This window comes from Bison bison, unplaced genomic scaffold (assembly GCF_000754665.1).
Source record: "Bison bison bison isolate TAMUID 2011002044 unplaced genomic scaffold, Bison_UMD1.0 scf7180017864466, whole genome shotgun sequence".
NCBI lineage: Eukaryota > Metazoa > Chordata > Mammalia > Artiodactyla > Bovidae > Bison > Bison bison.
The window spans coordinates 9834380-9857965 of NW_011495027.1; the positions used below are offsets into that span (position 1 = coordinate 9834380).

The window sequence follows — 23586 nt, forward strand, 5'->3', positions numbered from 1 at the left end:
GAATACTGGAGTGAGTAGCCTATCCCTTCTCCAGGGGATCTTCCTGACTCAGGAATCGAACTGGGGTCTCCTGCATTGCAGATGGATTCTTTACCAGTGGAGCTACCAGGGAAGCCCCAGTAATGTTCTTAATCTTAACTATATATCAGAATGTCCAGGGAACTTAAAAAAGAAGTAAAACTGATTCTCAAGCCATATCTCCAGGCGTTGGGACCTAGAACTGGGTTTATTTAGATACACATTCTGTAGACAGTGATTCTCTGAAAAGGCAAGACGGCCTTGGGAGAAATACACTCCACAGACAGTGGGTGGGCCATCTCAGAAGGCCATTGGTATTTTTTTAAATGATCCACAGTGCCTCACACCCATTACAATGGCTACTGCTGCTGCTGAGTCACCTCAGTCGTGTCCGACTCTGTGCGACCCCATAGACGGCAGCCCACCAGGCTCCCCTGTCCCTGGGATTCTCCAGGCAAGAACACTGGAGTGGGTTTTACAATGGCTACTATTAATCAAAAGAACAGAAAATAGCACATGTGAGGATGTGGAGAAATTGGAACCCTTAAATGGTAGGAATGTAAAACAGTGCTGCTGCTGTAGAAAACAGTATGGGATTCCTCAAAAAATTAAAAATTTCCATACGATCTAGCAATTCCACATCTGCACTTGTGGGGATATATCCATACAAATTGAAAGCAGTGTCTTGAAGAGGTATTTATTTGTTGTTTAGTCACTAAGTCGTGTCCGACTCTTTTTGCAACCCCATGGACTGTAGCTCACCGGGCTTCTCTGTCCATGGGATTTCCCAGGCAAGAATACTGGAGTGGGTTGCCATTTCCTTCTCCAGGGGATCTTCCTGACCCAAGGACTGAACCTGCATCTCCTGCATTGGCAGGTGGATTCTTTACCAGTGAGCCACTTGGGAAACCCATATGTTTTTCTTATAGCAGCACTATTCACAATAACCAGAAGGTGGAAATTACTCAAGTGTCTGTCAATGAATGAATGGAGAAACAGAATGTGTATACATACAATGGAATATTATTATTAAGATGAAGGAAATTCTTACACATGCTACAATATGGATGAACCTCAGACCTTATGCTAAGATAGATAGTGAAGTGAAAGTCACTCACTCGTGTCCGACTTTTTGCAACCCTGTGGACTATACAGTCCATGAAATTCTCCAGGCCAGAATGCTGGAGTGGGTACCCTTTCCCTTCTCCAGGGAATCTTCCCAACCCAGGGATCGAACCCAGGTCTCCTGCATTACAGCGGGTTCTTTACCAGCTGAGCCACCATAAGCGAGTCACAAAAAGACAAATACTATGTGATTGTACTTATATGAGATTACTGGAGTAGTCACATTAATAGAAACAGAAAATTAAAACAGTGGTTGCCAGTGGCTGGACAGAGGGGAGATTTAGGAATTGTTTAATGCGTATAGTATGGAGTTTCAGTTTTGTGAGATAAACAAGTTCTGGAGATAAGTTGCTCAAAAATATGAAAATACTTAATGCTTTTGAACAGTACACTTAAAAAGAGTTAAGATAGTAAATTTTACGCTGTATGTATTTTGCCACAATTCTACAGCAAGAGTTGAAAACTAACACTGCTTTAATGCAATATGTGTGTATGTGTGTGTGCATATACTGGCTAAATGTTAACACTGATCTCTAAAAATGGACAATTTATTTAATAATCATACTTTTCATTTTGCTGATACACTTGGTAGTACCTTTGCTCTTTTATCCTTAAAGTAGTAATGTCGTCTAGGGATGTTAGATACCATCTCTCTGAAATATTCATGAAGCTCTAAACTATTCTATGTTAGTTGTAATATGCGCTGAACAGTAGCATTTTAACATTAGTCATTTTTCTTCCTAATAATTCACTTTTAAAATAAATCACTTTATTTAAATTAGCCAGAAAAATTCCTTTGCCTTTCTCCCTTCACTAATTAATAGTTGTAGAATAAACTGTATACTCACATTACCTTTAACATTCCCTATTACTTCTTTTTTTTTAAACCAGGAATTTATAGACTTTTCCTGCTAAGACCTCAATTTGTGTTTAAGAAAGGCAGAAAGAAATTACTGTAAAACATTGGAGTAACTTAAATCACCCAAAACGAAGGCATACATAATGAAACCACTTTTAGTACTTACATAGAAAAAGGTTCGTGTTTGTTTTTCAAATTGAATAATTTGCTTTTTTTTTTTTCTTTTGCTGTCCTAATCATGATATGCTTTAAAATACGAAATCTACTTTTGAAGGAAACTTTTCTGTTCCTATAGAAACCATTTTAAAGGTGCTTTGAAAATAACTCAGTTTTTGTTGTTGTTGTTGTTTTGGTTTCTTTTTTCTTTTAAATAGGATATGTACCTGTAGACAACACTAGAATATAAGGATTTGAAGCAGTTGAGAATGTCTCTGCCAAGTCGACAAACAGCTATTGTTAACCCTCCACCACCAGAGTATATAAATACTAAGAAAAATGGGCGATTGACGAATCAGCTGCAGTATCTACAGAAGGTTGTCCTGAAGGCTTTGTGGAAGCATAGTTTCTCCTGGCCTTTTCAGCAGCCTGTGGATGCTGTCAAACTAAAATTGCCTGTGAGTGTGTCTTATTATATTTGTTTAAAACAAATAAAGCCCCGTAAATGTCCACTGACAGACTAATATTATGAAGTATGTTTAATAAGTTATTCAGCACCACTAAAGAATATCCCAATGAATATTTTTTCCTTAGCCAAAAAACTCATTTTTCTGAGGATTGAAATTCTCATTTTAGTAATTTCTGGTAAATTATAAGTATATGCTTTCTTGTTTATAGCATATGTTCCTGATTTTTGATGTAAGGTTGTCTTAAATGTCCCCTTCTCCAAGAAGTCCCTCTTGACAAATCCTGGCAGACTCAGGTGCTTCACGAACAGAATTCAACTTTAGGTCTTAGAAATTTTTGTGCATGCTAAGTCACTTTACTTGTGTCCAACTCTTTAAGACCCCATGGACCGTAGCCTGCCAGGTTCCCCTGTCTATGGGATTTTCCAGGCAAGAACACTGGATGAGTTACCATGCCCTCCTCCAGGGGATCTTTTCCAACCCAGGGTTCAAACCCACATCTCCTTCATTAGCAGGCAGATTCTTTACCACTAGCACCACCATTTAGCCACCTGATAGTGGAATGCTTAAGAATTTGTAATATAACTAGTAAACTGTGGAGCTGAGATTGTACTCATAAATTCTAGTTTCTTTTTCTTCATGCCCTCTACTTGTTATTTTCCAGGATGGTTCTACTCTTTTATTATTTTGTTATGCTTTCTATTTTGTTATTGGCTTTTGTTTTTCTTCTCTCTGAAGAAAAATGTCATGGTAATCAACTTTGTTTCTCATCACAAAAGGTTTTATTTCCATATTATGGCTTTTAAAGGTAATTAATTTCTGTCTCTAGTTACAGGTGTATAGTTTCTTAAAATTCTTTATGTACCAATTGTTGTGAATTCATTCTTACAACTAACGTTTAGAATTTCTTCTTACACCATAGGATTATTATACCATTATAAAAAACCCAATGGATTTAAATACAATCAAGAAGCGCTTGGAACATAAATATTATGTGAAAGCTTCGGAATGTATAGAAGATTTCAATACAATGTTCTCAAATTGTTACTTATACAACAAGGTCTGTAAGCCTTATGCCATACATGCTAATTCTTTGCTCTTACATAGAGGCGATGTATATAAATAAGTGTGTTGACTTCAAATTTCAAGTCTTGATTTGGGGTACATTATATATTTGTAAAAATACTGTTTTTTACTTGATTTCCTAATTTTCACATAGCAGTATTTGTTCATTTTGCTATGTTTTTGTTTGAATAGCTATAATGGCTTATTATGTTTTTAAAAAATAAAATACCAGTGATCCTGGTTTCTGTGAGTAAACTGTTATTTCAAAATGTTCTCATCTACATTTCTGCCATTTTAGTTATAAGATGAATGATAAATCTTATTATACATTAAACTTAGTTAAATTTTTATGGTATGGATTGCTAGCTATAACCTAAGAAGCCAAATGAATGATGTACTTCATACAACTTAACTTAAACTTCAGACATGTTCTGTTTTATCCCAGCAGTAGTATTTGTATTTATGTTAATGTGTTAGGCTGTATGATAATATACGTGGACGTTGTGAGCTTAGTCTTCACTTTTATTTTCATCCATAAAATTGGATTTGTGTATTCAGTTTTCCTCCATATGGGATTCCTGTTTCCCTAAGTACAGCATCTTTTTCAAGTGGTCCTATCATATCTAGAAATTTTTTAATTTATATCTCATTTATTCAGAATCACTAGTGACACTGAAATGTAATAGAAATGTTGGTTTGGTTTCCAAGGTAATCATCAGTGCCACCTTATATGTAAGAGATTTAAGACTATAGTCAATAATGAATTTTTAAAAAAATCGTAACTAATAGTGTTCTGACAATACCATTGGTAAATTCATTTTAATTTAATAATTCTAAAGAGTCCTTAATTTTTTAAAAGAAAGTTCAGTCATTTTCCTGAACTGTTAATAGCTAACTTAGAAATGTGTCTCCACTTTAGGCTTTTGCTTTGTAATTTACTTTTTTCTCAGTAGTCAAGTAAAGCAAGTTGAAGACTTCTAAGCAGATAGTTAAGATTTAAAAACTTAGCTCTACAGTGTCACTTTATTACTTACTTAATTGAAAATTGAATTACATCAAGTCAAACCATGAGGTACTTTCCACACCCATGAATATGTTTTGTTTGTAACCTATTTGTAAGGTGGAAATTCTGATTTCTAATACTTTAGTGTATAAGTAAGATTGGTTGGATTATAACCCTTTAGTGCTCAGAAAGGTATCCCCAGTCCTTTTTAGAAGTTAAAGGGGTAGGATGATAGAATTTTAAGTGTGAGCTGCTATACTGTTTTCTAAACTTAATTTAGAAGCAATAAATACTGTTTAGTAAATACTGTCTAAGAGTACTATGGCACTGCCTTCACTAAGGTAGCCTAAATTATAGAAATTTGATACAGTGGCCATACTGTGTAAACTCGTTGCATTTTGTGTATTTTCTAGCCTGGAGATGACATTGTTCTTATGGCTCAAGCTCTAGAAAAGCTGTTCAGGCAGAAATTATCTCAGATGCCACAAGAAGAACAAGTTGTGGGTGGTAAGGAAAGAATAAAGAAAGGTAAGCAAGAAAAAATTTATGTTCTGATTCTTTCTTTCTCTGTCATACATATTTGAATGCTTGTGTATGGGTGTATAAGTATGATGACTGGAACTAAATAATAAATCCCTGGGAATTCCCTGGTGGTCCAGTGGTTAGAATTTGGTGCTCTCACTGCCAGAGAAATGTGTTTGATCCCTGGTCGGGGAACTAAGATCTTGCAAGCCATGCAGTGTTGCCAAAAGTAAATAAATCCCTGAAAGGAGATAGATATCTAGAAGTCCTTCTACATCCTGTTATATTGGTATAAAATGTCCCTTTAAACAATCTGAACCTTGAGCACAAAGATGGCTGTCAGAATGATTGTCATACAAGATTAGGATTACATAGATTATGGCCTTGCAGCAGGTTTCCTATAGAATAGTGCCATTCACGTTGTTGTTGTTTAGTTGCTAGGCTTCTTTGTCCATGGGATTTCCCAGGCAAGAACAGTAGAGTGGGTTGCCTTTTCCTTCTCCAGGGGATCTTCCTGACCCAAAGATTGAACCCACATCTGCTGCATTGGCAGGTAGATTCTTTACTGCTGAGCCACCTGGGAAGCCCTATGCCATTCACATAGTGGGCACCAAATAAAGCATAGTTACAATTGCTATTTGAGTGGATCATGTATCTGTGTTGTATTAATTAAGAGGGCCAAAATTGCCGATAATTTCTGTACCAAAAGATCCCCTAGCTAAGAATGAAAAGTTGCTGTTGGGTTTGAAGATTCTCATTTTCTAATTCTTAACTCAAAACTCTAGGAGGGAGGGGAACTTCCCTGGTGGTCCAGTGGTTAAGACTTTGCTTTCCAGTGCAGCAGGGGCAGGTTTGATCCCTAATTGGGGAGCTAGGATCCCACATGTCTTGTGGCCAAAATAACATAAAAGAGAAGCAATATTGTAACAAATTCAATAAAGATTTAAAAGTGATTCACATAAAAAATTTTTTTTAACTTTAATGGGAAATGTTTTACAGCTAATATCATATTTAAATAAGAAATTAGAAAATTAATTTTAAGTGTTCAGAAGGGTTATTGAAGAGGTAAACGAAGACTGTCACAGTTCAAATGTTGGTTTATCTTTGGGTCACTGAAGCTATAAACCTTGGTTAAGTTCTATAATCATTCCATGTTTCTTCATCTATGATATCTGGAAATTATTTAGCTTTCATTTGTATAAATATTTGTAAGGTATATGTTAAGTGACTGGGACATAGGAAACTTGTTCCACTTTAGGGGACGGTTGAGGTTGTTTTATTGATAGTATGATATACTTTTTTCCTAGTTGTTAATAGATTTTAGGGTGGATCATGACTTATAGCTTACTTTCATCCATCCTGTGAGGTAGATACTTACTGATTAATAACTTTTTATTTTGTTCTTATTTTTGAAGATTGATCTTAAGTCTTACAGAATAAGCCTAAGCATTATAAAACTTCTTAAAATAATAAGGCAGTGCATTAGAAAAACTGTCAGGTGAAATTACACATAGCGTGTGCTGTGGTTCGAGTGAGAAATTGACTTGCACTGGAAAAGCTGAAGAAGGCGTTAGAGGTGATAGAACTCAAGTTTGGGAAGGTGTAGATTTCCAAGTGACTTTTAGTAGAAGCTTTCTATTGCTTGCTGCTAAGTCACTTCAGTCATGTCCGACTCTGTGTGACCCCACAGACGGCAGCCCACCAGGCTCCCCTCCCTGGGATTCTCCAGGCAAGAACACTGGAGTGGGTTGCCATTTCCTTCTCCAATTCTATTGCTTAAGTCATGTTATTTTTTTTATGCACATTGGTAGGTAAAGTGCCATACGATGGTAGCTAGTCTAAATAATGTGATTACATGTTGATACTTTATGGCAAAGAAAAAACTTTGCCATAATTGAATTGGTGTTGATTTATTGATTGAACAGATATTTAGGTACTTCTTATGTACCAAAACACTATTCTGTTTTAGAGTTTAGATTTTAGTAGTGAAAGAGATACATACATGATAGGTTCAAAGAACATTCCAGACAGAGGGGTCAACTAGGGCAAACGCCTATAACAGGATCTTTTTCTCTTTTGTTACTTTGGGCCATTGCCTTCATTTATGATCTGAATCTTGCTTCCCTCCTTACTTTCTTAAGGATTTTATTGCTTTGGTTATCCTGTTTCATGCATCATTAATCTTTCATTCTCTATCAGGTTAGTTTTATTATGCTATAAATATGCTCTAGTATTTCATCTTTAAAACTCACCTTTTCCCTGTATCCTTCCTGTTTTTTTGCTTTCTTCTTACATACTCATGAACTCACTTCAGTATAGGTTCTAGCCATACTATATCACTAAAAAGGTTCTTATCAGTAGTCTTTATGTTGCTAAATTTAAGTAATATTTTTCTATTCTCATTTGTCAGTATTTGCTTTAGAAGGCCACTGTCTCCTGAAATGCCTTTGTTTCTTGGTACATATTAGTTCTGTGGGTTTACTTTCCATTCTGTAGTCCTTTTGGCCTTATCAGTCTCTAAATATTGAGGTATTTTTCAGGGCTTGGTATTAGGTATACTTTTCCTAAATTCCATCTGTGTTCTATTAACTCCTAGATGTATAGGATTTGGAGAGTTAGGGATTCTTATATGTTGTATGTCAAATATGATAATAGCATGGAAAAAAGTGAACTAGCGACTGGTGGAATAGAGAAAGGGGGTTGTTTTATACAGGTTGGCTGGAGAAGGGGAGGTGATATTTGAGAATTTGAGTAAAGCCTGAAGGGAATCGTTGAAGTGAACCATAAGGCTGTCTCCTGACCGGTGGGACAAATAGTCTGCTTATGCTTACCAAACTTGAGGACAGCAGCCAGTAGTCTGGAGTGAAATAAGTGAAGGGGGTAGGATGATAGGAAAAAGAGGTTGGAAGGAGAGCAGACGTATGGGGAAAAGGGTAGCGAGGTCTTATGGGGTCCTGAGAAGCCGTTGTGAGGACTTTAGCTTTTACTTGGAGGAAAAGTTAGAAACCACTGGGTATTGAGCAGAAGTGTCTCAATCTTATTTGAATTTGATTGTTATTTTTGAGAATAGAATACAGGATGTAAAAAGCAGAAGGAAAGAAGGCCTCTTAGGATGCTAGTGCAGTAATGCAGGGTTATTACCACCTGTGATAGTTGAATTCTGGATAAGAAGATAGAGCAAAATAGTTTGCTGATGGATTGGAAATGGGGTTTGAGAGAGAGTGGAATCACAGATGACTCCGTTTCTGACCTGAGCAATTAGAATAGAGTTAACCCTGATGGAAGGATGGGCGTTTGAAATATAGTCATGCCTCAAAATCATGAGGGACAGGTTCCAGACCCGTCCATGGATACCAAAATCTTTGGATGCTTGATGCTTGCGTAGTACATGGTCCTTCATATCCATGGGTTGCATCTGGGCATTGTATCCAAGGAGGTTGAATCCACATGTGCAGAACCTATGGATCCTGGGTACTGATTATAATAGACTTCAGGGTGGTGTGATCCAAATGTCTCCAGTCTTAGCACTCTCTGGGAACATACAGGACAAAAAAACATGTACAGATATTCCTCTGATGAGAGAATCATGTTCACATCTGTTCTGTGTCAGCCAGTGATGGACTAACATGCAGAGCATTCTGAAGACCTCACACAGTACCATGTAGTTGTCTCCAGTGTATCTGAAATTTTTGCTCAGGTTTACAGCTACGTGAAGCTAAAATCACAAAAGTTGAACTAAATGTATTAAAGTAGGATGCTAAGAGAAAAATTGCTTTATGTCTTACTCAGATACTGACTCTTGTTCACATTTTACTAGGTACTCAACAGAATATGACAGTTTCTATTAAAGGAAAACAGTCCCCCAAAGCACTGGGAAAACTGCTTACACAGCAAGTAATTCCTTCTGTATTTCCTGAAACATCTGTTTCTCCTTCAAACCTGGCACAAGGTGCTCCACTCAACACTGTCTCACAAACAGTCACCCAGGTAAGTTTACTTTCACTTTAAAATGTTTCAGTGAAGTTTTTTTTGTGATATCTATACCTTTTTTTGAAGTTTATAGGAAAATTGGTCTTAAGCATAGCTCATTGGTCTCTCATAGCTCATTTGGTAAAGAATCTGCCTGCAGTGCAGGGAGACCTGGGTTCAATCCCTGGGTTGGGAAGATCCCCTGGAGAAGGAAATGGCAACCCACTCTAGTATTCTTGCCTGGAGAATCTCATGGACAGAGGAGCTTGGCAGGCTACAGTCCATGGGGTCACAAGAGTCAGACATGACTTAGCGACTAAAGAGAGAGAGAGATACAGAAGTCAAAAGTCTTTTTATCTGTACACATTTTGTGAACAGAGACCTGGGGTGCAAACCAGATTATTAGGTAGAATCTGAATCGATTTATTATCTCTCTAGTATTAGTATCAGTTGTCTAGCTACTTTTTGGTGTGTGGGGGTGTAACTTTTATTGGTTCACAACTTGGTGGGTTAACAATTTTCTTTTTTAAATTGTGTACCCTAGCTGATTTCAGGTATTCAGAAACTTTTTTTTTTTTTAATATAACCATGACTTTTCCCCACCTTTCGTTGGTCTCAAAGTTGACCAGACAATTCTTTGGGATGTGGGAAGGAAATATTTGAACTATTTATTTTACCTATGAAAGAAAATTAACTTTTCCTAAAAACATGGATGACCTGGTGCTAAATATCATTTCATTTTTTTAACTGATAAGGGTAATGATCATAGTTTGAAAACTGTTGCTCTGAACGTCACCTTAAATATAATCTTGTTTTCAAATTGTTTCAATTTAGGTTACAAAGGGTGTGAAGAGGAAAGCAGATACAACAACTCCTACAACTTCAGGAGTTAAAGCAAGTGGTGAATCTTCCCCAACACTTACAGAAAAAAAATCAGGGAAAATGCCACTTATAAAAGAAAATATGCTAAAGAATGTTTTGCCGGATTCTCAGCAACAGTATAAAGTTGCAAAGAATGCTAAAGTAACCGAACAATTAAGGCACTGTAGTGAGATTCTTAAAGAAATGCTTGGAAAGAAACATTTGTCATACGCATGGCCCTTTTATAATCCTGTTGATGTTAATGCTTTGGGACTCCATAACTACTATGATATTGTGAAAACCCCAATGGATCTTGGAACCATCAAGGTAAATGTTGTCTTAATAAGAGGAACTTCTTTTCTTGACTATAAAAGTAATCTTGTCAGCATAAAGAAATTTAAAATTCAAAAAAAGATAAAAAATCACCAGTCATACCACCTGAAGTAAATGATGGGAACATTTTTTAAATAATGGGAACATTTTAAAGTGTATCCTCTTATTTTCTTCAAGCACATTCTTGGTTATTTTATCACAGTGTGTATTATAGAATGTAATATAACTCTGTACCCTAAACTTTCACTTTGTAGATATTTTATTGTTATATATTTAAAATATTTTTAATTTGCATAATTTTAATACAAAAAAATTTTTTGGCAAGGCATTTATGTGGTTTCCAATCCTCTGCCAGGTAAGTTTTCTTTATTGCTGATTTGGAAACTTTAAATTACTGGAAAAATTTAGTTATGTATATTTATTTTAGGGAAACTACTAAAAGAATAGAACTATACCATTTTCAAAATGATGCATTATCTCAGTGCTCTTCCTAAATAACTACTCATTGTACTCCCTGTTCTTTATTATTATCTGGAAGTTTGGTTCTTCTTTTATTAAATAAACACAGTTTTGTTTTATTTCATCATCAACATTTTTTGTGAACATGTTACTAACTTTTGTGCTCACCCTTATTTCTTGCTTATTACTCTTTCCTGTCTTGGTTTTTCTTTTTGCTGAAGTGCAAGCTTTAGTGGTTCATCCATGAGCATTTATAGGTAGTAAACTTAATAGTTTTTTCTCTGAAAGTATCTGTGCTTTGTCTATTCTTGAATGGTTCCTTAACTAACTATGGCATTCTAGACCTAGTTATTTTCCCCCAGCACTAGGACAGTATCTTTTGGCATGTATTGTTGTTGCTAGGAAGTCTGCTATCAGTCTGCTTGTCATCCCTTTGTAGATAATTTCTTTACTCTCTCCAATTGTGTGTTTAATTTTACTCTTCTTGATTGGAAATTAGTACTTTCAAGGTGAAGCTCATTTTTTAAGTTCTGAAAAAACAACTAACCATAATCAGTTCAAAATACGCTTTTCTACTTTCCCCTAATACTTAAACTAATTCAGACTGACAGGTCATGAAACAGTACCTGAAATAGGTAAACCTGAGCTGAGTCTTAAAGGGAGGACTTAGTAAGTTACAGGACATTTCAGGCAGGGGAAGCAACTTGGAACACCCTGAGGTAATAAAAAAAAAAATTCCAGAATACAATATTTAAGCCAACATGAATGTAATATGAAAAAGTGATTAGGAGAAAATGAGTCTGGAAGGAAACTAGGACTTGAACATGAAAAGCCCTCATCGTAGAGGCCTAGAGCTGGCATTAAACATGAGGATTATGTCCTCATATTTGTTTCCTATAATGACTTCTCTAGTAACAATGTGAAGACTGGGCGATGAGGCTATTAAAGAATTCCAGAGATAAGAAGATAGTGACTTTAATTTAGTTCTTTGAAATCATTCCAAATTGCCAGTGATCTGAGTGGTAGAAAATTATGCTTCTTATTTTAGTTTTGTGTTTTTTTAATTACAAATAAAGTCTGGCATACTATATTTGTTTATTGGCCTTTTGTATTTGTTCATAGATTTTATGTTAATATACACTTGTTTTGCCCAGCAGTTTATAGGATTTTCTTGTCTGATCATTTGTCATGTTATAGTAATGCCGCACTGGCTACAATACATCCTTCCTCACTGTTCTATCCACTTTATATGCAGCTACCTAAAAATGTAACCCATCCTGATATTTCTCTTCTGTTCAGTTTTTAATGTCTTTCCATTCCCAGGAGAATTTTAATATTATAAACCCTTCATTTAGATGTTCAAGGCTGATTTAAGGAGTTTATTTACTCATTGTTTTGCTACAATCAAACTAGTCTATCCTAGATTATCTGGAAACACTCCATTTTTCCCCTGCTTTTGTGACTTTTTTTTCTGTTCTTTTCTTTACTTGGAATGTCCTCCTTCACGTCTACTTGTCAAAATTCATTGGATCTTTTTCAAAGTCTAAAAATACAAAACATGTAGCAGAGTTTTAATTTTGTCAAATCTGGATGGTGGGTATCTGGTTTTGGTATTACCTATTATTCTATTGTATGTTGGAATTATTTTATAATATAAACACTTAATATAGGTGCTCAAAATTCTGTAATTTTTTAATTTAGGCAAAAATGGATAACCAGGAATATAAAGATGCATATGAATTTGCTGCAGATGTTAGATTAATGTTCATGAACTGCTATAAGTACAACCCTCCAGACCATGAAGTGGTTACAATGGCAAGGATGCTTCAGGTGAGTTTTTACTTGTGTTCTGAAAGTGAGTTTCCTCTGAACATAGCTTAAAATGTTTCATAACTCGAGAGATAAAAAATAACACCCCCTACCCCCACTAAGTAGTAAAGCATAATTTGTACTTTTAAGATTGTGGGGGTGGGTTGTTTACTTTATGAGGTATAGTAGTAAATGTTTTAATGAAGCTGCCCTACATATAGAAGACATTGGGGAAATATTAGTGAAGAAAGGACAGTAGATATCTGAGACAGAGTTGACTGGAGTCAATGTCCCATTCAATGAGCCTGAACGGAAGGCTCAAGGACTTTTGAGGCTGAGTCATTGGGGGTTGGTAGAATGATGCAGTCACAGGGCAGGAGATCTGAAAAGAAGTCCCCCAGTTAATCTGAAAGATCTGTCTTACCTGGAAAAACACAAAAGTTGGTCGTCAGGGAAGCATGAGGTCTTAACTATATTTCTGGTAAATCTTTTTTTTCCTCCAGTTTTATAGGGATATAATTGACATTGCATTAGTTTAAGGTATATAAGATTATGATTCAATATATGCATATACAGTGAAATGATTACCACAAAGACAATAGAGTTCTCATCAACATATGACACTGAGGGAATTCCCTGGCAGTTCAGTGTTTAGGACTCCACCACGCTTTCATTGCCAGGGGCTAGAGTTCAGTCCTGATTGGGGAACTGGGATACAGCAAGTTACACAGTGCAGCCGAAAAAAAGTGACACTGAAATGTGCATTTTCTTAAAAGATGTTATTGCTGCATTAAATCAGAAATGCAGAGGCCCTTAACAGTGTCATTTTCCATTATAGGATGTTTTCGAAATGCATTTTGCAAAGATCCCAGATGAACCTGTTGAGAGTATGCCTGTATGTTACGTCAAAACAGATACCACAAAAACCCTTGGTAGAGAAAGCAGTAGTGAAGCTTCTTCTGAAGATAACTCTTCTGGTGATTCTGAAGATGAACGAGTTCAGCGTCTTGCAAAGCTTCAGGAGCAGGTAGTTCATTTTACTGATAGAAGTTTTTATATTCTTTCTATGAGCTGCTGCTGCTTGCTGATGATCTAAAATCCTATTTGTAGATTAAAAGTAGATTAAAAGCTGTTATATTTAGATCACTTAGCAACTGTGACTTTACTTATTGGCATATACTTATGTTTAATAGTTTTTTCTACTCAAAAATCTATACATCTTAAAATTCTGTTATTTATATTACTAACCACAATGAGTTGATTCTTACTGAAACATTTATATAACATAACCTGGATAGTTTATGCATGGGATCTTTATTTAACATTTGTTACCTTTTATGATAAAATGTTAACCTGCTATGAATTCAATCCTGAAAAATCAATGATTTAAGACTTAAGACTACGTGGAAAAATAATGATTCTTGGTCTGTTTTTAGATGAATATTTAAGTGTATGGGTTAAATATATAATATTCTTTGAAACACACCCTTCAAAATGATGAATTTATGAAATGAAATATCAGTCTGAAGTAAATGAATTTCATAAAGGATACTGTTGACTTTTGAGTGCCTTCATTTTTTTCTGCTCTCTTTATTTAGAATCATTAATGTTTAAAGCATTTTTCCTTTATTAGCTTCAAGCTGTTCATCAACAGCTACAGGTTTTGTCCCAAGTACCTTTTCGTAAGCTAAAGAGAAAGAATGAGAAGTCTAAAAGGGAAAAGAAAAAAGAAAAGATTGATAACAGAGATGAAAATCCAAGGAAAAAGTTTAAGCAAATGAAACTAAAGGAAAAATCCAAGCGCAAGTAAGTATCTTTAATGATGCCTTATTAAGATAACATTATCTGAAATACATTTGATTTAATTTAACTTTTGTTACAGTCTGCCGAAGAAGAAGAAACCACAGGTCTTCACTATGAAATCTGAAGATGAAGATAATGCAAAACCTATGAACTATGATGAGAAAAGACAGTTGAGTTTGGATATAAACAAACTCCCTGGAGATAAACTTGGGCGAGTCGTTCATATAATACAATCCAGAGAGCCTTCATTGAGAAATTCCAACCCTGATGAAATAGAGATAGACTTTGAAACACTGAAATCATCAACACTGAGAGAACTGCAAAAATATGTTGCTGGATGTCTAAGAAAAAGATCACTAAAACCTAATGGTATGTATTAGAAAGCAGTCTAATATTTGTGTTGTACTCACTCTTCTGGTTGTACTCACTTTTTTTTTTTTCCTTCTAAATCACATAGGTAAGAGAACAATGAAGTCAAGAGAAGAACTTCATTCAGAGAAAAAACTAGAGTTGGAAAAGCGGTTACTGGATGTCAATAATAAGTTAAATTCTAGAAAACGTCAAACAAAACGTAGGTATCTTTTTTTTTTAATTTACTTATTTATTTTTGGCTGTGCTGGGTCTTAGTTGCGGTGCATGGGCTTTCTCTAGTTGCAGCAAGCTGGAGCTACTCTTCTAGTTGCGGTGCATGGGGTTCTCGTTGCGGTGGCTTATACTGTTGTGAAGGACAGGCTCTAGGCACGCAGGCTTCAGTAGTTGTAGCTCATTGGCTCTAGAGCTCAGGCTCAATACACAGTTGTGGTACACAGACTTAGTTGCCCCACAGCATGTGGAATTTTCTGGAACCAGGGATCAAACCTGTGTCTCCTGCATTGGCAGGTGAATTCTTAACCATTGGACCACCAGGAAAGTCCCAGTAGCAGTTTTTAAAATGTTCCTGTGACAGTTTAATATCTGCCATTTTTAATGTCTTTTCTTATTTTGTAGCTGAGAAAACTCAATCAACCAAGGCCATTGGAAGTGGTTCCCGACTGAGTGAAAGTAGCAGCAGTAGCAGCAGCAGTAGTTCATCAGAGTCTGAAAGTAGTAGCAGTGATTCAAGTTCTTCAGACAGCAGTGATTCCGAATCAGGTTAGCTTACTTCTGCTTGTGGGAAAATATTTCTCATGAATTATTGAGATGTACAGTGTGAAAAAATGTTTGTTACTTACCCAGAATCTACAGTGGGATGCCACACTTATTTAATTGCATGTTGACAGTCTTACAACTTTTTCTTAAAAGAGATACTGTGTAAAGTGAAACTTCTTATTATACATATGTGACCTACAGGCTTGTAATATTGAAAATAAGCTTGTACTGTTGAAAATAATTTACTAAAGGTGGGATAATATCAATATATAATTCATATCATAATACCAAAAATATCAAAGAATAAAATGCTGATCTTTTAATAAAATATTATTTGAGGACATCTTTTACTTTGATATATCAAATCACTCTAATGTTGGAGTGTGCAGTGTTGTGACAATATATTCTGAATTGGATAATCATTTTGAATTAAGAAACCAGTCATCCTACAAATGGTGTAAAGCAGATTTTTTTTCACTTCAGTGTTTTCTTCACTGTAGGTTATCTTCCATTTGTAGAAAAATATACCTTAAATTCAGATTCTCAGTTATGCTAAAGTATGATATTACCTCATAGAGTTTATCATCAACTATATCAAGCTTAACTTATTCATTCATGTTTTGTTTGTACTCTTTCATTGACATTTATGTAGTTGACAGGTAATTGCTGCCCTCAGGATATGGTCTTGGCAGAGGCATTCCATCATTGTTCACCAAAAGGCACATTCAAATATAGGACACTTTTAGGCCTCAAATTTTGCTTTATTTTAAATAAGACATTTCTTGTTTGTCATGAGATTCAATTCTTTTTAAAACATCCCACACAAAATGTTGTCACATCAGGAATTCTTACCATTTGTAAGAATATCCTTCTTATTTTGGTCTGGTATTAAGAGTCTGCTGCCTTGCAGTATATTGTTTCACTTCTGGTTCTTTTTAGTTTGTGGTGCTGATGGGCTCATGTTGTTTTAGATTTATAAAGTATATAGTGGTAAACATTTCTGTTAGAATAAACAGAATTTTTACTTTTATTGAAATTTGTCATCCTAGAAAAATTTTTAATAACTTAGGACTCCGTATACATTATTTCCTTGTAGTTGACTTTTAAGCAAAACATGCTGAAAAACTCTTTAAAGTATTTTAAATTGTGACTAGCATTTGTAATTTCATCTAATAAAGCATTTATTGCCTAAGAAGTTAGAGCACTTTGTCTTTTATTTATAGGATAAAACTCTTATTAAATTATCTAATTTTATATTGACTACTGATCAATAAAGACCGTGAGTATTAGCAGAAAAGTACTTCAGAGTGCTTCAGTGAATTATCAGTTTCTAATAGAATCTTACAATATGTTGCTTGAAGGAAAGAATGTCATCTACTGTGTTCTTAAAATAGTGTAGTATGTGTTTTCCTAACTTTCAAACAGAATAACTCAGCCTCAGAATTCTAATTTTAAAGCACTATTGAGTTTTTATTTTATGACTGACATTCTTGTTTGATGTCATCTTTTTCAAATAACGAAGTGTTTTTAAAAACACCTGTTAAAATCAAAGAAGCAAATTTTTACATTTCCGTCTACTGTATGAAGAGTGTATAGATTTATAACACTAAGGTCAGTTTGTCTTCTAAAATGATAGGATAATAAGAGTTTTTGTTTATGTTTGAAATTTTCATTGTTTTATAAACCAACTATGTACTTCATTGGAAAAACAATATATATAAGTTGCAAATGCAATGCTTAACTTATGCAGTAATTAACTTTGCTTAATGAAATAGTAAATGAAGCAATAGGACCTTTTCTCCTATTAACTTCAGTTGTACCCTTAAAAATACTGTAAGGCTCTTGATTTCTAGTGTATAAGTTACCAACATTTTCTTTAACTTTCCTGAGAACAACAAAAACTAAGTAAAAGCACTGCAAATTGTGAAAAATAATTAATTCAGGCTATATCTTTAGCTATACCTATTGTAAAAATAAGCAAAGTATCTATCATTCTTAAATTCTGCACATGATGTTATCAAGAAACAGATGGACAAATCCCAAGTCTTAAGTTTCAGGGTGAGGGGAAATGGAGATCCGGAGAAAATAATAATTTGTGAAAATTAGATATGTTAGTAAAAGTTAACTGAAAATATAAGTAAGACTTTGTAACTTTAAAATTTATTATGATTTGTCAAGAGCTGAAACTTTAAAAAGGAATATCTCAATTATCAGAACTAGGGTTAAATAAGAGTTTGGATTATTCAAAATAGGACATAGAAGATAATTTCATTTCTTCAAAATTTTAGTAGTGGCATCTTTTCTGAAAGCTTCTCTGAGAAATTCTTCTCTGGTCTACAGCCATACCACCCTGAATGCGCCTGATCTCATCTGATCTCAGAAGCTAACTAGGTTCAGGCCTGGTTAGTACTTGGATGGGATAAATTCTTCTCTGATAGAAGAATATTGATCTCCAGTAATTTTTCTTAATCTATTTTTTAATACTTGTCTTCCTGGATTTTTATAGCAACTTGAGACCATATGCAGTTTTCTTAACCAAGTCACAATCAATTTCTGTTATCAAGGACAGATTTCTAAATTAATAGATCTCTAAATTAGATCTCTAATTTCTAAATTCCTTAACAGTATTGACTTAAAGTTCTCCTTATAGCTTTCTTGTATTATGAGTTGCTTTCTTTACTGCTGTATTATTCTCTTCTAGGTATATTAAAATGTTTTAAGGGTGACATCTGAAAAACATTTGTAGGTTATAGATAGTGGTAGAGCTGGTTATTCCACATTAAATTGTTATGTTCTGCTGCTGCTGCTAAGTCACTTCAGTCGTGTCCGACTCTGTGCGACCCCATAGATGGCAGCCCACCAGGCTCCCCCATCCCTGGGATTCTCCAGGCAAGAACACTGGAGTGGGGTGCCATTGCCTTCTCCGTGTTATGTTCTGTGTAATCTTAAGTCTTATTTTATGCATGTTTGAAAAAATGGACTAATTCTGCTTAGGCTAAAGAAATTGGATTAATTAAATGGAAGAGGAGTAAGTTACAAGGAAAGATTTAATAATTCTTTAATTATTATTTCAAACCAGATATTAAATCAGTTCTAAGATAGAGCTGTCATGAAATTCCATATCTTTGAAAAACATAAGAAATCTATTGGCTGGAAGCAGTACTTAATTGAAAATTTCAGTGTAACTTGATATTGCCATTTAGATTATCTTCTTCAGTTACTTTGGCATATGCAAATTATCATGTGCTGATAAGTCAAGAACAATGATGGGGAATTCCCTGGCAGTTCAGTGGTTAGGCCTCTGCACTTTTCACTGCCAAGGGCCTGGGTTCTATCCCTGATCAGGGAACAAGATGCCACAGCCATGAGGCATGGACAAAAAAAATAATAAATCCTATCCCATTTATATTTATGCCAGTGATTAAACATTGGCATAAATATAAAACCTATTTTTCATAACTCAAAATATCATCAAATGGCAGATCAAAAGATACAAATAGGCTTGACAGTATAAATGAATTCCAGATGCATATATCCTATGTTAACTAGGCTGTACTAGAATGTACACACAAGCAATTGAGTTTTTTTAATATTCAACAAAGGTTGGCTATCTTGAGTTATGTAATAAGGAGGAGTATTAACAGATTTAATAATACTGAGAAACCATCAAATGGAGCAGCTCATAGATAATACTGCTTTTTTGATTCTAACTTTGTAGGAAATACCTTTAGGAACTGTCCAGATTTTAGCTCAAATACCTGACTAGTGTGGAATATAATATTTTTCAGGAGTGATTATCATTTCAATTGTTAAAACAGTTATATACAAAGAAATTGAATGGTTATGGCAACAGTTCTTTACCTGATTAAGACAAAATGAATTTATCACTTCATATTTTGGATTTTTTGCTTTTATTGGCTTCAGCGTAATGTTCTGAAAGTGAAATTTATGAAATTCCTTAAGTAACAATTGTTCCTTTTTTTTTTTAACTTTCTTAGTTACACTGACTTAAAAGTAGGAATAAAAGAATCATTTCTCATTTTAGCTACATAAGCCAGGTCTTCTGTAGAAGTGACAATGATGCAGTTTGTTTTTATTTTTTTCATGCAAGGAAGAAAGGAAAACCTTGGTTAAAGTTTAGATTTTAGTTTACCTTTTAAGGGGGAGGATGGTTTAGTAAATACAGGAAGTATGAAATAATGGATTCTTTACCAGCTGAGCCACAAGGGAATATTGAAGTGGGTAGCCTATCCCTTCTCCAGTGGATCTTCCTGACCCAGAAATCGAACCAGGATCACCTGCATTGCAGGCAGATTCATTACCAACTGAGCTATCAGGGAAGCCATGAAATGACAGTTTGGAGTAATTTTTCACCATTCAAGCTAGAAAGTTTAAGAGAAATGATTAGTATTCATCATTTAAGTATTTTAAACTTTCATTAATTTCCTATCAATTAAGGTGTTTTTAAAGCCCCAGAAGGATAAATTCAGGGACCCAGGCTTGCTTAAAAACTTGTACATATTGAGGCCTGTACTTGAGCCAGGAGTCTCAGAAATAGGATAAATTGTCATGTGCCTTTTAAAAACTGGGTCTTACTGAATAAACAGGCTGTCTAGAATAATGTTTTTCAACCTTGGCAGCAGTGCATTAGAAATCACCTGTAAAACTTTAAAAATAGTGTCCAGATATGAATTGGAGAGTGGGACCAGATAAATACAGTGTCAAAAGATCCATGTGACTAATGTGCTGCCATGTTTGAGAACCATCAATCTAGGCGTTTTTGTTTGTTTCCACTTTGTAACTCTAGTTAAAATGACTTTGGTAAAAGGAAGAGACAGCTTATAATCAGTTTGTTCTATATTAAAATAAGTACCACACACTTAGATGAAAATGCTCAAAACATTCTTTAAAGGGGGCAAAATTTTTTTGTTCACAGTGCTTGATTTTTATTCATAGAATATTATATGATAAACTTGGGCAGATTATTTAACATCTCTGGATATGCTTTCTTTCCAATAAAATAAGGAAATGACCTCCAATCACTTTTATGTACCCAGTCCTTTATAACAGAAGTGTGATTTGTTTTTCTAATTTAAAAATCTTCAGTAATTTTTTTCTGCTATAATGGTATTACATTCTGGTTTTACATTATGTATGGTATTATATTCATATTCAGTTTATCAAGTTTTTAAGTCAGTATTGGCTTGCTGATAATATTTGGTATCTCTGGAGCATTGATCTCAGTGCTTTGATAGATAATGGATATTATTAACAAATCCTTCAATCAAATAGTTAACCCTAGATCTCTCTTCTTTTTGATTCTGTGATTAAAATTTGTTTAGTTGGAAGTGAAAACTTTCAATCAGAGTTTTATGTTGAAGTTTTTAGGGAAATATGAAAATAGCACACATTATATACTGTGCAAAATATTCATTTGTTCAGTAGTTAACATATTTTATCCAATTGGATCCTCATAAGGTAGGTATGTTATCACAGTTCCCTGGAAAAGTTGGTTGACAAGTGTATATGTTGTCACTGTAGTGCTCAGTTTTATTAAGACCTGGGAGGGCTTCTTCATTTATTGAAATGTGGTCTTAAGCTTGACAGTGAAAATATATATATTTGCCTTTTAATTCCAAAGGCCAGGAACTTATAAACAAACAGAAATATGCACTTTTGTTTCTGGAAAGTCAACTATGTAAGAATAGAAGGAGAAGCAAAACACTGAGTTTTAGGCTATCATTATTCATATATCTATAGTCTGTAAGACTTGTTTGAGGCATCCTGTACTTGGTGTTGGGTTTGTTTTTAATTAAAATTCTTTGATGCCTTTTGCTCATGTTTTTAGATTTTGAGGTGATAGTTTTTGTAATAGTTGTGAGCTTTAGTTTTATATCAGAAAACTAAGATAATGCCCTTAAATTTTTCATCACAACACTAATGTGGTATGTTGTATTTTTGTTATAGTTAAGAGTTTATATCATTGAATAATTTGTTTAGGTGCATATTTGGATAATTAAGATAGATATATGGATGTACATATATGATCATATTAATGAAGTCTGTTTTTTGTTTTTGTTTTTTTGTTCAAAGCTGAAATCATAATTTCTCTCCTAAATGTGAAAGCTACCTGAATCTATACCCTCAGTCTTTGCAGTCTGTCTTCTTGCCTTCCCTTTCCACCTAACCCCTAACACTTAAAATAATATTTAGTGGAGTGATATTAAGATGGTTCATGTCATTTTAAATACTTAAATTTTTTAAATTAAAGCATGTCCTTGAGTGGCATTTAGCAATTTTAACAATGTCCAGCATCAAACATTTTAGGAAAGAACAGTAACACATCCAGTGGAAACTGATGGCATTTCAGGAAGCAGAAGGTAACTATTAAAATTAGAATGTTAAGTTTGAATAAGATTTGGTGTTGACCAGCCTTGGTGCTCTGAAGCCTGAAGCAAATGATGCTCAGGTGGCTCATGAAAGCTGGCTTGGAGAGATGGATCAAGGCATTAACTACCAGTTTGGTGCTTTACCACACTGACTTAGGCTTGTGATTGGGGAGGATAGCACCAAAATGAATTGTAGGATCAAGAAAGAAGAACTTATGAACACCATGTCAGAGAGATCTCTTTTAATATCTACTCTACTGCCAGTGTCCCCTGTAAAGGTATTTCTAAAGGTAAAGGAAGTACTATAAAAGCCATTTGTTGCTATGTAGTTGAGGCTGTCAGATAGCGTAGAAGTAAATAGAGTATTAATTAGATGGGATCTTTATTATAATGCTTAGCAAGCAGAGCAGACTTTATCATGCCTAATCAAATAGCTTCACTTTTAATAAGACTGTATTCTCTCAGATACATTCCTTTCTCTTACAGTAAATTCTTAATTATTTTAATTAAGCCTCTTAATGGCTATTTGGTAAAAGATGGTTTTAGTATAAATGGTACTGCTTGTTTAAACCCTTATCTCTGCTGTAACTTGTTTCTTTTTAAACTATCACTTATTCAAGGGGTTTACTCTAAAGTAACACATCATTCTTTTTGCCTAATAATCCAAGTTGAAATTTGTGAGGAGATATTTATTCCATTAGGTAGAAAAGAAAATATCCCTTTTCAAAGCAAGTATCTCTTTAGAAATTTTGACTGATTCCAAGAGGGCGGAAACCTGGTAAGTGTAAGAATTTCTTGATTTAAGAAGTTGACCGTTTTCTTAAAATCACTTTAATATGCAAGACCTACAATTTAGATGATTTTTAAGTTAGCAAATATTAAAGTATTTTTATATACATTTGCAGAAATGTTTCCTAAATTTACTGGAGTAAAACAGAATGATTCTCCTAAAGAGAGATTACAGGTAAGTTAATTCTTCATTTTACCTTAGAATTTTAAGATTATATGGGTTATAACTAAATGGTTATAATTGTTTGATTTTATTTAAATGAAGAGTTGTCACTCATTTTTAAAAAATATTTTTTCTTATTTTTTTGTGTTGTCACTCATTTTTTCACTTAGATGTTCATAGATTTCTTCATAAAAAAGATTGAATAGTGAAATGATTTGGCTGCATTTTTCTAATAGATGTATTTTTTTTTAATATTACATCAAACTGTAAGTAGAACAAATTATAGTTTTGGCTAAGTCTTAAGGCTCTAAATACAGAAGGAGAGTCTTGGTGTCCCCGTATGCATGCAGTAAGGTGTGCACAGTAAGGTGGAATTTCTCCCCAAAAATTCCCAAGTAGGGCAGTGGTAGTCAGAGTTTCTAAAACTTATAATTACCATTTATTGATTTTAGCACATTTATGTTTGATTAGTAGTTGATATGCTTTGAAAAGGGTAAAAGTAATTTTATCTTTTACTACTAATTCTAGTTGTCATCCTCATAAAACTTTTAATCCTTTGTACCCATTTCAAATACAGAATTATAGGTATATACCTTTTATTATTCCCCTGGAGAAGAGAATGGCAATCCACTCCAGTATTCCTGCCTGGAGAATCCCACAGACAGAGG

General features: G+C 34.4%; 1 protein-coding gene across 1 annotated transcript in view; it reads left to right on the forward strand.

The window, feature by feature from the left end:
• Positions 1 to 2427: 2427 nt before the first annotated feature.
• The window catches only part of BRDT (bromodomain, testis-specific), a 40858-nt gene continuing 19699 nt past the window's right edge, over positions 2428 to 23586 (forward strand). Inside the window, exons 1-12 of the mRNA XM_010860506.1 lie at positions 2428 to 2616; positions 3548 to 3685; positions 5107 to 5221; positions 9033 to 9202; positions 10019 to 10372; positions 12539 to 12667; positions 13485 to 13673; positions 14280 to 14452; positions 14529 to 14818; positions 14907 to 15020; positions 15437 to 15580; positions 22872 to 22930. Coding sequence (XP_010858808.1) covers positions 2428 to 2616; positions 3548 to 3685; positions 5107 to 5221; positions 9033 to 9202; positions 10019 to 10372; positions 12539 to 12667; positions 13485 to 13673; positions 14280 to 14452; positions 14529 to 14818; positions 14907 to 15020; positions 15437 to 15580; positions 22872 to 22930 — 2064 coding nt within the window. The remainder of the gene's footprint in view (positions 2617 to 3547; positions 3686 to 5106; positions 5222 to 9032; positions 9203 to 10018; positions 10373 to 12538; positions 12668 to 13484; positions 13674 to 14279; positions 14453 to 14528; positions 14819 to 14906; positions 15021 to 15436; positions 15581 to 22871; positions 22931 to 23586) is intronic.